Source organism: Lepidochelys kempii, chromosome 5, assembly GCF_965140285.1.
Source record: "Lepidochelys kempii isolate rLepKem1 chromosome 5, rLepKem1.hap1, whole genome shotgun sequence".
Lineage (NCBI taxonomy): Eukaryota > Metazoa > Chordata > Testudines > Cheloniidae > Lepidochelys > Lepidochelys kempii.
Genome location: NC_136384.1, coordinates 81050378 through 81062562, shown reverse-complemented (window position 1 = coordinate 81062562; position 12185 = coordinate 81050378). Strand labels below are relative to the sequence as shown.

Here is a 12185-nt window from a genome sequence, read left to right as displayed (position 1 = left end):
GGGCTTATCCTTCACAACCTCTCTAAGCCACTACCAAAAGCATGTGGTGTTGGTGGGAGTGAAGGCAAACAGAATTCTGATCCCCAGAATCTGCACAGACAGCTCCCTGGAAGTTACTGTAGTCACTGAGGGGAAAGACTCCAAAGTCCCTGTGAGGAGAAGAGGAAGTAGGCGGGATCTGCAGAGAGACGGTGAAAGCTCTTCTGAAGTTCTGTGGGGCTCAACTGCGATCAGTTTTTCATAGATTCACAGGTTTGAAGGCCAGAAGGGACTACTGTGATCACCCAGTCTGACCTCCTTTATAACATAGGCTACAGAATGTCCACAAAATAATTCCTAGACTAGAGCATATCTTTTACAAAAATATCCAATTTTTATGTAAAAATTGCCAGTGATGGAGAATCCACCACAACCCTTAGTAAATTGTTCTGATAATTAATTATTCTCACTCTTTAAAAATTTATGCCTTATTTCCAGCCTAAATTTATCTAGCTTCAACTTCCAGACATTGGATCATGTTATATTTTTCTCTGCTGGACTGAAGAGCTCATTATCAAATACTTGTTCCCCATGTAGGTATTTATAGACTCTATTCAAACACCCCAAACCTTCTCTTTGTTTAGCTAAATAGATTGACCTATTTGTCTATCACTATAAGGTATGTTTTCTAATCCTTTAATCATTTTTGTGGCTCTTCTCTGAACCCTCTTCAATTTAGCAACATCCTTCCTGAATTGTGGACACCAGAACTGGACACAGTATTCCAGCAGTGGTCGCATCAGTGTCAATTACAGAGGTAAAATAATCTCTCTATTCAAGATTCCCGTTTATGCATCCAAGGATCGCATTAGCCCCTTTGGCCACAGCGTCGCACTAGGAGCTCTGTCATAAATATAAAGGGAAGGGTAACCACCTTTCTCTATACCGTGCTATAAAATCCCTCCTGGCCAGAGGCAAAACTCTTTCACCTATAAAGAGTTAAGAAGCTAAGATAACCTCGCAGGCACCTGACCAAAATGACCAATGAGGAGACAAGATACTTTCAAAGCTGGAGGGGGTGGGGGGGCAAAGGGTCTGTCTGTCTGTGTGATGCTTTTGCTGGGAACAGAACAGGAATGGAGTATTAGAACTTGTTAGTAAGTAATCTAGCTAGAAATGAGTTAGATTTCCTTTTGTTTAAATGGCTGGTAAATAAGCTGTGCTGAATGGAATGTATATTCCTGTTCTTGTGTCTTTTTGTAACTTAAGGTTTTGCCCAGAGGGATTCTCTATGTTTTGAATCTGATTACCCTGTAAGGTATTTACCATCCTGATTTTACAGAGGTGATTCTTTTACTTTTTCTTTAATTAAAATTCTTCTTTTAAGATCCTGATTGCTTTTTCATTGTTCTTAAGATCTAAGGGTTTGGGTCTGTGTTCACCTATGCAAAGTGGTGAGGATTTTTATCAAGCCTTCCCCAGGAAAGGGGGTGTAGGGCTTGGGGGGATATTTTGGGGGGAAGACATCTCCAAGTGGGCTCTTTCCCTGTTCTTTGTTTAACACGCTTGGTGGTGAAGCATAGGGTTCAAGGACAAGGCAAAGTTTGTACCTTGGGGAAGTTTTTAACCTAAGCTGGTAAGAATATGCTTAGGGGGTCTTTCATGCAGGTCCCCACATCTGTACCCTAGAGTTCAGAGTGGGGAAGGAACCTTGACAAGCTCATGTTCAGATGATTATCCACCTCGATTCCCAAATCTTTTTCAGAGCCACTGCTTTTCAGGACATAGCCCCCCCATCCTATAAGTATGGCCTAAATTCTTTGTTCCTAGATGTATACATTTGCATTCAGTTGTATTAAAATGCACATTGTTTGCTTGTGACCAGTTTACCAAGCAATCTAGTGACCTGTCCTCTTCATTATTTACCATTCCCCCCATTCTTTTGTCATCTGCAAACTTTATCAGTGATGATTTTATATTTTCTTGTTACCTGTGGTATTGGACATCCAAAATGAAGCTCATCTCCACAGAAGTAATGGAGGTGAGTGGCCTCTGCTATTTAGCCCACTGGTACTTTAGCCTGAGTACAATTAAAAGTCTAGTTCTGCCATCCTTACTTATTCTGCAAGTGGTCTCATTGAAATGAATGGATTGATTCTTTCTTTCCCCCTTAATTTTTGCGGGGGAGTTACTTAGATTTCACTTCTCCTTTAAACTAGGACAAAAATATGTCTTTACTCAGATAATCTACACTCCCAACCTGCTTGACAGAATGTATAACTTTGAGTTAGTCCTACTGCTGCAGTGATAATGAGTGATTTGATCTTAAAGAACACAGTGAGTGCCATCTAATTATGCATCAAGAAATATGATTGGCATCTGTCATGAGTGGGGTCTTCTCTCATTCTCTGTCTAAAGTAAAAACTGCTTTTATTTCTGAAAGCACAAGTATCTAATTTGCGGGTAACTAAAACCACCACTAGCAAACAATGCTAACAAAGGCTTTTCCACAGTGCTTTACTGGTATGTTTCCAGGGATGAATCTGCACTCCACAGCAATGGATTCTGGTCTCCCTCTAAAAAATTGAAATATGTTTTGGCTGTTGTAGCCAAAAAAAACCACAACATATTGAGTAAACAGTTGTTTATGCTAGATCACCTAAGTTTTGATGATCAGGTTTCTCACTTGTAAGGGCATTATCCAGACATTCCGAAACAAAAAGTTGGCACAATTTCATTGAGATGACAATGGCGTTACAGAATAATTTAAGAATTTAGCAAGTTTTCCTTCATAAGCACAATAAGCATGTCAATTTGACAGGCAGAATCACTACAGATATTTGCTGGGCAGATTTTTCTAAATACATCCATGGCAATGGGTTTGGAATCTAATTTTAAGAAGCATATCATTTTATGGAACATGGTGTTCAAAGCAGGTCATAGAATCAGAAAAATGTAGGGCTGAAAGGGACCTAAGCCACATCTCCAGCACTGACCTATATGTAGAGAGCTGAGGAGATCCACCTCAGGGAGGAAAACTGAGGCAGTGCCACACTTTGCAAGCTGGGGGTGCTACAGGGAAGCCACACCCTACAACATTAACGTATTTCAGTGGTTAACTATCTTACAGTTAGGAATTTTCCCTAATATCCAACCTAAATCTCCATTGCTGCAGATTAAGTTGATTACTTCTTGTTAGTATATGTGCAAAGTGCCTCAGGTGACACATGACCAGGATTTATCACCAAATTTGGTCATCTGGTTGGATCATTAGCCTGCTCAGGCTAGGTACTAAAGGGGAGTGTGACGTGAATGCTGATCCATGCCCCCCTGGATTACTTCTTGACCTACCTTCAGTGGACATGGAGAACATTTCGTCACCATACTCTTTATAACAGTCCTTAACATATTTAAAGACTGTTATCAGGTTCTCCCTCAGCCTCTTTCCCTAGATTAAACATGCCCAGTTTTTTTAACCTTTCCTAATAGGTCAGGTTTTCTAAACCTTTTATCATTTTTGTTGCTCTCCTCTGGACGTTCTCCAATTTGTCCACATCTTTCTTAAAGTGTGGCACCCAAAACTGAACACAGAACTCCAGCTGAGGCCTCACCAGTGCTGAGTAGAGCAGAACAAATACCTCCCGTTTCTTTCATCTGTCACTCCTGTTAATACACCCCAGAATGAATTTTTTCACAACTGCTTCATATTGTTGGCTCATGCAGTTTGTGAACCATTATATCCCCCAGTGCCTTTTCAGCAGCACTACTGCCTAGCCAGTTATTCCCCATTTTGTAGTTGTGCATTTGATTTTTCCTTCCTAAGTGTAGTAATTTGCACTTGTCTTTATGGAATTTCATCTTGTTGATTTCAGACTGATAATCCTATGGAAAATATTTCTCATATAGGACAGATAGATAGTTGTTAGATACAAAGTTATTTTTATATTTGAATAATAAAAGGTCCTGGTAGTAAAAGTCAATAGTAATTTGCCAAGTAAGAATCAACTACGGGACTAGCGAGTGTTCATGTGGTACATCCCTAATCAAACAGCACAGTAAATCTGTGCTAGAAAAACTGAACCATACACAGTACAGATGCTTTCTCTCATTTCCATTTCCAAAATCCCATTTCTTGGTGGCAACAGTGGACAAAGGGTATGCTCCTGAGAATCCAAATGTTACCAAGGGAGGAAGTTTCACTCAGAACTATAATCCTTCAAAAGCCAGCCATGAAATGACATATGTTGTAATTGTTACTACTTTATGGCAATATATAGTGAGGTGCCAAGCTCCTCCTGAAAGCAGGATGGCAATGGAAGATAAGATGCTGTAAGAATTGTGAAAAACTCCCAGAAGCAGCCAGCAGCAGGTCTGGCTTCTAGGCGGAGGCGCGCAAGCAGCTCTGTGCGGCTCTCACGTGTTGGCCAGTGAGCCGATGCTCAGGGCAGGGCAGCACACGGAACCCCATGGCCCCCCCACCAAGGAGCTGGACCTGCTGCCGGCCACTTCCAGGGCGCAGCGCGATGTCAGAACAGGTAGGGACTAGCCTGCCTTAGCCGGGTAGCACCACCCATGGGACTTTTAACCGCCTGGTTGGCGGTGCTGACCAGAGCCGTTGCAACCCAGTGCCTTACATTCTACAACCCAATACTGGGTCGCAGCCCTCAGTTTGAAAAACACTGGTCTAGTATTAAATATGTATGTATTGTGTTGGAAAGGACACAGACACTGGTACTGTATGAGGTGCAACATGCCAGCTGATCATTAGTGAAAATCATGTCAAATGTATCTACTTATACATCTGAGGTCCAATTATCTTGTCATCTGCATATGCACAACATCAATTGACTTCAAAGAGAGTTGCATGTGCACAACTGATGGGATAATTGAGCCCTTGGTAATTCAAGTTCCACAAGTCTACCTCCAAAGGGGAGTGAACCTAGCATTTTGATAAACACACAGAATTTCAAAGCAATACAAAGTTAAACTTACGGACACACATTTCCCTGCTTTCATAAAATCCAGGACAGCACTGAGATTTCCGTCTGTACATTGTTTTTTCTCCATGCCTGTAGGCAGTACGGTAACTGATTCTAATGAAAAATAAATGGATGTTACATTTATTATAATGGCTTTAAAATAAAACAATGTTTATTTTAGCATATTTAGGAACATCTCGGGTTGATACATAATACAAGAGAAAAACAAAAACAGAGATTTGGCTTTATTGGTTGATAAATTTAACAATATCAATGTTCCATTCTGAAAATCTGCCAATATTACCATCATAAACCTTATTTTTTCAGCGGCCAGTAAAATAGATTAAGCATGGTAAAGAATCACAGAAAGAGTTGCTTTTTTTTTTATCATTAAACAAGCAACTTTATTAGAATAAGGAATATAGCTTTATCCCTAAAGCCTTTCTCTCTGCACTTTCTCTCTTCACTGTAGAGTTCCAGCCTAGAACCTTCCCAAGCTCTCTCTTGCCTGGCTTCTGACTACAGATTTAAGGAAACAGTACACATACCCTCACAACACCTGATCTAATATGAACACTGAACAATGAACAGCGCACAACTAAATGGCAACATAGAACACACATGTTGTCAGTACAACATCTCCATGAACTCTGTATCACTTGTATTTCGTATTGTCAATATTAAACTATCTCATGCAGTATGCTCAAGGAGTAGTTACCCAACACCACCATAACTAATGGGTGTATCATATTGGGCAGAAGAAAAAGAATACTTTACAGCTGCTGAGGCCAGTTCTGAGTCACTCATTCCTTCCTTATTTTTTTTACTATGCATAAGAAAGGGATTTCCTTGAACAAGCCTTTTTTTCCCCTGAAGGCAATGTTCCCTTCCTTCAAAGAGGGCAGCAAGTCATATGCCTCATTTTACACCTCCCTCCAGTTACTCCTTATAGGAGCGGAGGGGTATCATTTTTTGGTATATCATACAAATCTTTTTTAACCTGATCACCACTTATCAGATACACACCACATATATGATGGGTTGACAGACCCTGTGATCTTGACAGGGACAAATGCTATAAACACATATACTATTGACTGATTTAGACAAACATTTTCCAGATGAGCTGAACTGTAACTGCTAGACAGTTTATTCACTATTGTTGATGTACACTGTACACGACGGTCAATTTTTAACACATTAAATATATACCTTTCATACATTACTACAACAAATGAACAATTTGAAAGAATTGATAATTATAAATTACCTGTGTCGAGTGCATTTAAACCAGTTCAGTATGTCAGTACAGCTGGTGTAGTAAATTTGATCAAAAGGATGTGGATATGATTCTTGAACTGTAACTGAATAACTGAAGAGAAAGAAAACAGATTACTGAGCAAGTATATGTTCATAGTATTAATCTTTTTACAAAGAAAGATCAATCCCAGTAGATTAGCTGTAGCTAGAATTGATAACTATACTCAGGTCTTTGGGGGAGAGCCAATAATCCTTAGAAATATTTATATCAGTATTTAACAATATATGACGATGAACTTGGCTGTCCTTTTCCATCCAAGTTTGCCTTCACAGATGCAGACCTGCAGAAGAGAAGTTCCTTGAGCCTCCCTAAGAAACAGCTCTACACATTACACTATCAACTAAGACTGTCTCCTTCCTAAGGGTAGAGTCTATGACTGTCAAGCTCAAACTACTCTGTATGAAAATTTAGGAAATGGCATCAAGGAAGCACTTAGCACACTCAATGCTTTCTCTACTGTGCTACCAGAAGTAGGTGTAAAACGGAGTGGCAAGTTCTTCCCTGGGTGCCTAACAATCAGGGATAACAACTACAAAATGGAACACAGCTAAAAGAGGACAGGATTCATTGAATGGAAGGTTCTCTCATCATGATGGTATTTTGGAACAGGGAGGAAAAAGAAGGATGAGGCCCCTGCCTCACTACACTGAACTATGGAGTAGGCATCTCAAGTACTTAAACCAGGAAAGTGGAACACGTCCAACCCCAAGCCAATACCCCCCTCAGCAGTGATTATCAGTGTGGCAAGGTCCCCATCCTAACCAAAAATTGCAGATTTGTTACTTTGTACAAAGAACCTCAGATCTAGGTTCCTTTCTCACTGCCTTCTCCTCTCCAGGAGGGAGCAACACAGCAGGAATTCACCAATTATAACTCTAATACTGTAGATATTTTCATGGCCTGTGGAACAGGCTCTGAGGGAGGAGATGGATGGTTATCCCAATCTTCAGCCCATCTTGCTCTTACAGTGCTAGACATGAGTAGCTACACTACTAAGAACTATGAAATGGAAGGGTTTATTTTGGTTTCTCTTTTGCACATGGGGCCATGAACAGGTCAGCTCATAGCAGCAAGTAGTTTATGAGGTATTATGAGTCTTATGTGCCCCAGAAGACCATTCACCCACTCTGCAGAAAAAGGGCCAGCTCCTGAGAGGTGTTGAGCACTCTCAATTTTGATTGATTTTAGTGGAAATTATGGACATTCAATAACTTGGAGGATTGGGTCCTAAGGCCTTAATTTGGTACCACATAAATAAAATAAAATAATCACCATCCTAACAGAAGCATATCAGTGCATACAATTTAGCTTTTGCTCTACATTTATTTTTTTCCTTAATATTTTCATGCAAGTTTATTAAAGATACAGACCACTAAGGGTTATTGTTGTTTGCATTGTTTTTTTAAAGACAGCCTTTCATTTTGTGCCAAATTTTCAGAACTTGGGAGGTCATATTTCTTTTCAAGAAAACTGTACCTGAAATTAGTTATGTCTATCAAAGAAAGTGATTGCTAGACTCTGATTTATTGAAGACTTTAATAATTCAAAGTGGATGGCAACGATAACTAACAATGTAATCATTTAGAAGTTTCTGCAAAATGACTGAGCCCTATTATGCTGTGAATTGTTGGTGATTGTGAGAAAAGTGTAATAAGAGAACTTACAGTTAACTAAAGAGTAACATCTGCATCAGTCATAATATTTTAATGTTCTTAATCCCAATCCTAACATTGTCCATCATTTTATGAAATGAAAAACAGCTAATTGCCATAGACTGGATCTTAACAACCTAATAAATTCTATATTATGCAGATATTAACAGATAGCCAAACATAAAATTGATTTCTGTTTAGTTTCTAAATGTCTACCATGTTGCATTTTCCACATTAAAAACATACAGCACAAGACACAGTAGTGTAATGGACAGATCCACTTGTACTGAGACATTTCCTGATGAATATTAAAGTTAAACAATGACAACTATATGTAAAATTGAAGCTCATGAGGAAGTGCAAGCTTGATTAAGAGGTGGACCAACCATCTTTAAAGAACAGAGTGAAGACACGAACTGAAAAAAAATCACAGACCTCACTAAAAAAAGAAAATTGTTCTGCATGCAGGCAGTGACTGCTCTGCTGGGTAATATATCTGACCAAATGGAACTAAGAATAGATTGTTTAAAGAAAAGTAATGTAAATCTGAAAAATCAGTTGTCTCAAGTGAGAACCAAATTGGAGAAATAAAGACAGGAGACTGAAATTTGTAATACATTTTCCTGAGGATATATCAAAGAAATAAGCTTTTAAGCAATCTCACTGAGCAGCTGGAGAGCCAAGTCTGGAGCCATAAAATGTGGTTTCTTGGCCAACCAGAGAAAATAGAGAGAGAAAATCTGCTAGGACTTTTAGAGAAATGTCTGAAAAAACTGTACCTGAAATCCACTTTGAATACTGTGAATGGAAAGCCTTAGAGGGATGATAAAGAGAATACTTATAGTTATGGTATGCTTAGATACTAAAATGACAGGAATCCTAAGAATATGTTGGATGATAATTGCTGACAGGGTGTGGAACAATTAATTCATGTAACAGTTTTAGGGGATAAAGTGTATTCTGAACCAGGCTTAGAAAGTACAGGACATTAAAGATAAGCACATTTTTTTTAAAATGGCTTTCAAAAAATACAGTTTTAAAGTTTTGTTTCCTGCCAAACTACAGGTACAGCCCAGTGGGAAAGTATACATGGTTTGGGACTCAAAGCCTGCAGAGAAGCCATTGGAGCAAGTGGAATCCATCTACATTTCAGAGGAGAAAAGAATAATTGAATCTTAGAAAACTCTTAACCAGACTGTTTGTGCTGGCAATAAATCAACTTTTCACTGAGTAATGGGATTATAATGTATGAAAGTGAAGGATACATTTTCTTCTGTGGTGCTAATTTCCTAGGTTGGCCACAAACATGTGCCCAGTGTGTGGCCAAATAGGGCCCCATACATTTGGTGTCTCTGATCAGTCAGTATCTATTCTCAGACAGCACCTACAATCTCCCCTTCCTGTTGTGATACTTACCTTGAGAGGGGACATTGGGAATCTAACTTTTCCAAGTGCCCAGAACCCACTCCCTGCTGATTCCTGCATCCTCCTAAAGACAAACAACTCTAATCCATCCAGCTGTCATACCCTGTCCAATCACATGTCATGGGGGTTACCTCAACTTCCCTGGGGCTCTGTACTTCTTATTTTACACAGGGCCAGCTCTGTTCATTCCTACTAGGATCTCAGTTCACATGTAATGAAGATTTTATTATTGGGCGGGCCTCTTACTTAAAGTGTATAGGAATGCCAATGACACAAGCAGTAATAAACTGGTAGCTGGTAGTTACTCTTTTATACTTATGTACCTGCTGTCTGTTCTGAATGGGAATATAAATGCTATGGCAATTTTCAATTTGTGCTTTTATACATTCTACCCACTCTCTAAGCCCCAGAAAATGGAAGGATGAATGAAAGTTGATTTAGAAACACTAGGCAGATTTGTTACATCTTTGTTTTCTGCAGTCTTTGATTATTTATCTTAAAGAAATGTTGCAGTAGATTATTCTTTTCTTTTTGTTTACATTTCTCTTGTGGCTTCCTTCAAAATCATCCCTAGAGCTAAAGACAGCACCACCCAACCCCCTCCTCCCACACCATATCGGACATAAAGTACTATCAGACAAGCTTCTGGCTTTATGCTTGGCATTCAGAAACAGGGTATTTATTCAGCTAACTACTTGATATATATCAGCTAATACAAGTTTTTGCATATTCTAACTTGCATGTGAGAGTTTAAGGCCAGAGAGTTGAAATGTTCCACATGAATCTCAGAGCATTTGTTGGATCAGGCCCTTAGAGGCCATTTTTGATAAACAGTCCATAAAGTGTAGAAATATCACCATAAGGCATGTGTCTCTACTAATGCTCGCCAAAACTCTCAACACTTAAATATATAATACAATTTACTTCTGATGCTGGAAGAATAACCTAATGATAATGAGACCATGAGGCATGGTTTCACTATTATAATTTTCATATTTTAAAAGAAGGGAAAACAAATGCATATTGTTTAATCTTGTCTTACCCAATGTGAACATTCTACTGGCAATTATCATGAAATTATGAAAGCAACGGACTAACTAGATTAATGAATTTATAGCCGTACATTTTAAATTTCTGAATCTCATCAAAAAATTAAGCCAACAAGTCTTAATTTAGATTCAGGGAAAGCTGAAAAGTAAAGAAACACCCTAATCATACTTGGCCCAATTCCAGTATGGCTAATTATATTCTGAATATGCAAATTCTCCTGCTGAGTTAATTGGATAAGGTATTCTTATTAACTTCTGTCCCTGTACGGTTGTGTAGTGTTTTTGGTGTCCTTATAATGGATGCTGCATCCTACCCCAGAGATGACTGCATTTAAATATAAAGCAAGATAGTCCTTTTTTTTTTTCATAGATTCATAGATATTTAGGTCAGAAGGGACCATTACGATCATCTAGTCTGACCTCTTGCACAATGCAGGCCACAGAATTTCACCCACCACTCCTGCAAAAAACCTCACACCTATATCTGTGCTACTAAAGTCCTCAAATCGTAGTTTAAAGACTTCAAGGAGCAGAGAATCCTCCAGCAAGTGACCCGTGCCCCATGCTACAGAGGAAGGCGAAAAACCTCCAGGGCCTCTTCCAATCTGCCCTGGAGGAAAATTCCTTCCCGACCCCAAATATGGCGATCAGCTAAACCCAGAGCATATGGGCAAGATTCATCAGCCAGATACTACAGAAAATTCTTTCCTGGGTAACTCGGATCCTACCCCATCTAATATCCCATCACAGGCCATTGGGCCTATTTACCATGAATATTTAATTACCAAACCTTTTACATATACATGGCCCAATTTTGCATTTTTGCCCTTGTAGTAACTACAGGATCCGATCCACAGTTCATTATTTTTGATCATTTTATAAAACACTTTAAAGCACGTGAAATGCCCTGTATAAAATAAATAATAAATATAATCAGAAGCAACTAAGGATATATCAGGTCTATGATGCTAATAGGAATATTACCTCTCCCAGTGGCTACACACATTTGGATCTTCAAGATTCAAGGATAATGTTGTCCCCATCCAGTGTAACAGTACAACCGGCAAGCACACAAGCCAGTTCAAATTAATAACCATCTTTTCAAATAAATGACCTGTAAAAAAAAAGATTTATATTAGGTCAAGGTAATATTCAAACTATAAACACAGGAAGACAAATTCTTCCTTGGTGAAAGTCCATTGGTTTCACCAAGTTAGAATCTGGCCCCAAACCAGATTATATAGGATAGCAGGCATTTAACAGCAAGACACATGGTGACAGCCTCGTAGTAGGAATATAAGGCTCTCCTTAATAGAATTCAAAATCAGAAATTAAATGTGAATGGGTTAGATGGCATTGAGTGAGCAAATGCACTATAGTTTCACCTCTGGAGACCTGTGTAGGGTGACCAGAGTTTATAGGGGCAACCCCGATATTTGAGGCTTTGTCTTATATAGGCACCTACTACCCCCCACATCCTGTCCCAATTTTTCACACTTGCTATCTGGTCACCCTAGACCTGTGTTGTCACAAGTGAAATTGTGTTAGATGGGCTCAGTTTACATACTAGTGGTTATCTGTCTATATCACAGAACAGACACACAAATTCAAACAACTGCCATCTTTAGCTCAGAAAAGACTGAAGACTGGAGGAGCAGGGATGTTCCCAATCAGAATGAAGATGCAATTAGTTGAGTATTGTCCAAAAGCGCAGACAGCACTTGTTCACAGAACGGCTCTAGGGACAAAGTATTTAGCGTGATGAGTTGTCATAAATATA

At 39.1% G+C, this 12185-nt stretch overlaps 1 protein-coding gene across 1 annotated transcript in view; it reads right to left on the bottom strand.

Moving 5' to 3' along the window:
• MEGF10 (multiple EGF like domains 10) overlaps positions 1-12185 on the bottom strand; it is a 147702-nt gene that overhangs the window by 88657 nt on the left and 46860 nt on the right. Inside the window, exons 2-4 of the mRNA XM_073344862.1 lie at positions 11390-11519; positions 6229-6330; positions 4972-5072 (exon numbers count right to left, since the gene is read on the bottom strand). Coding sequence (XP_073200963.1) covers positions 4972-5072; positions 6229-6330; positions 11390-11502 — 316 coding nt within the window. The 5' untranslated portion in view covers positions 11503-11519. The remainder of the gene's footprint in view (positions 1-4971; positions 5073-6228; positions 6331-11389; positions 11520-12185) is intronic.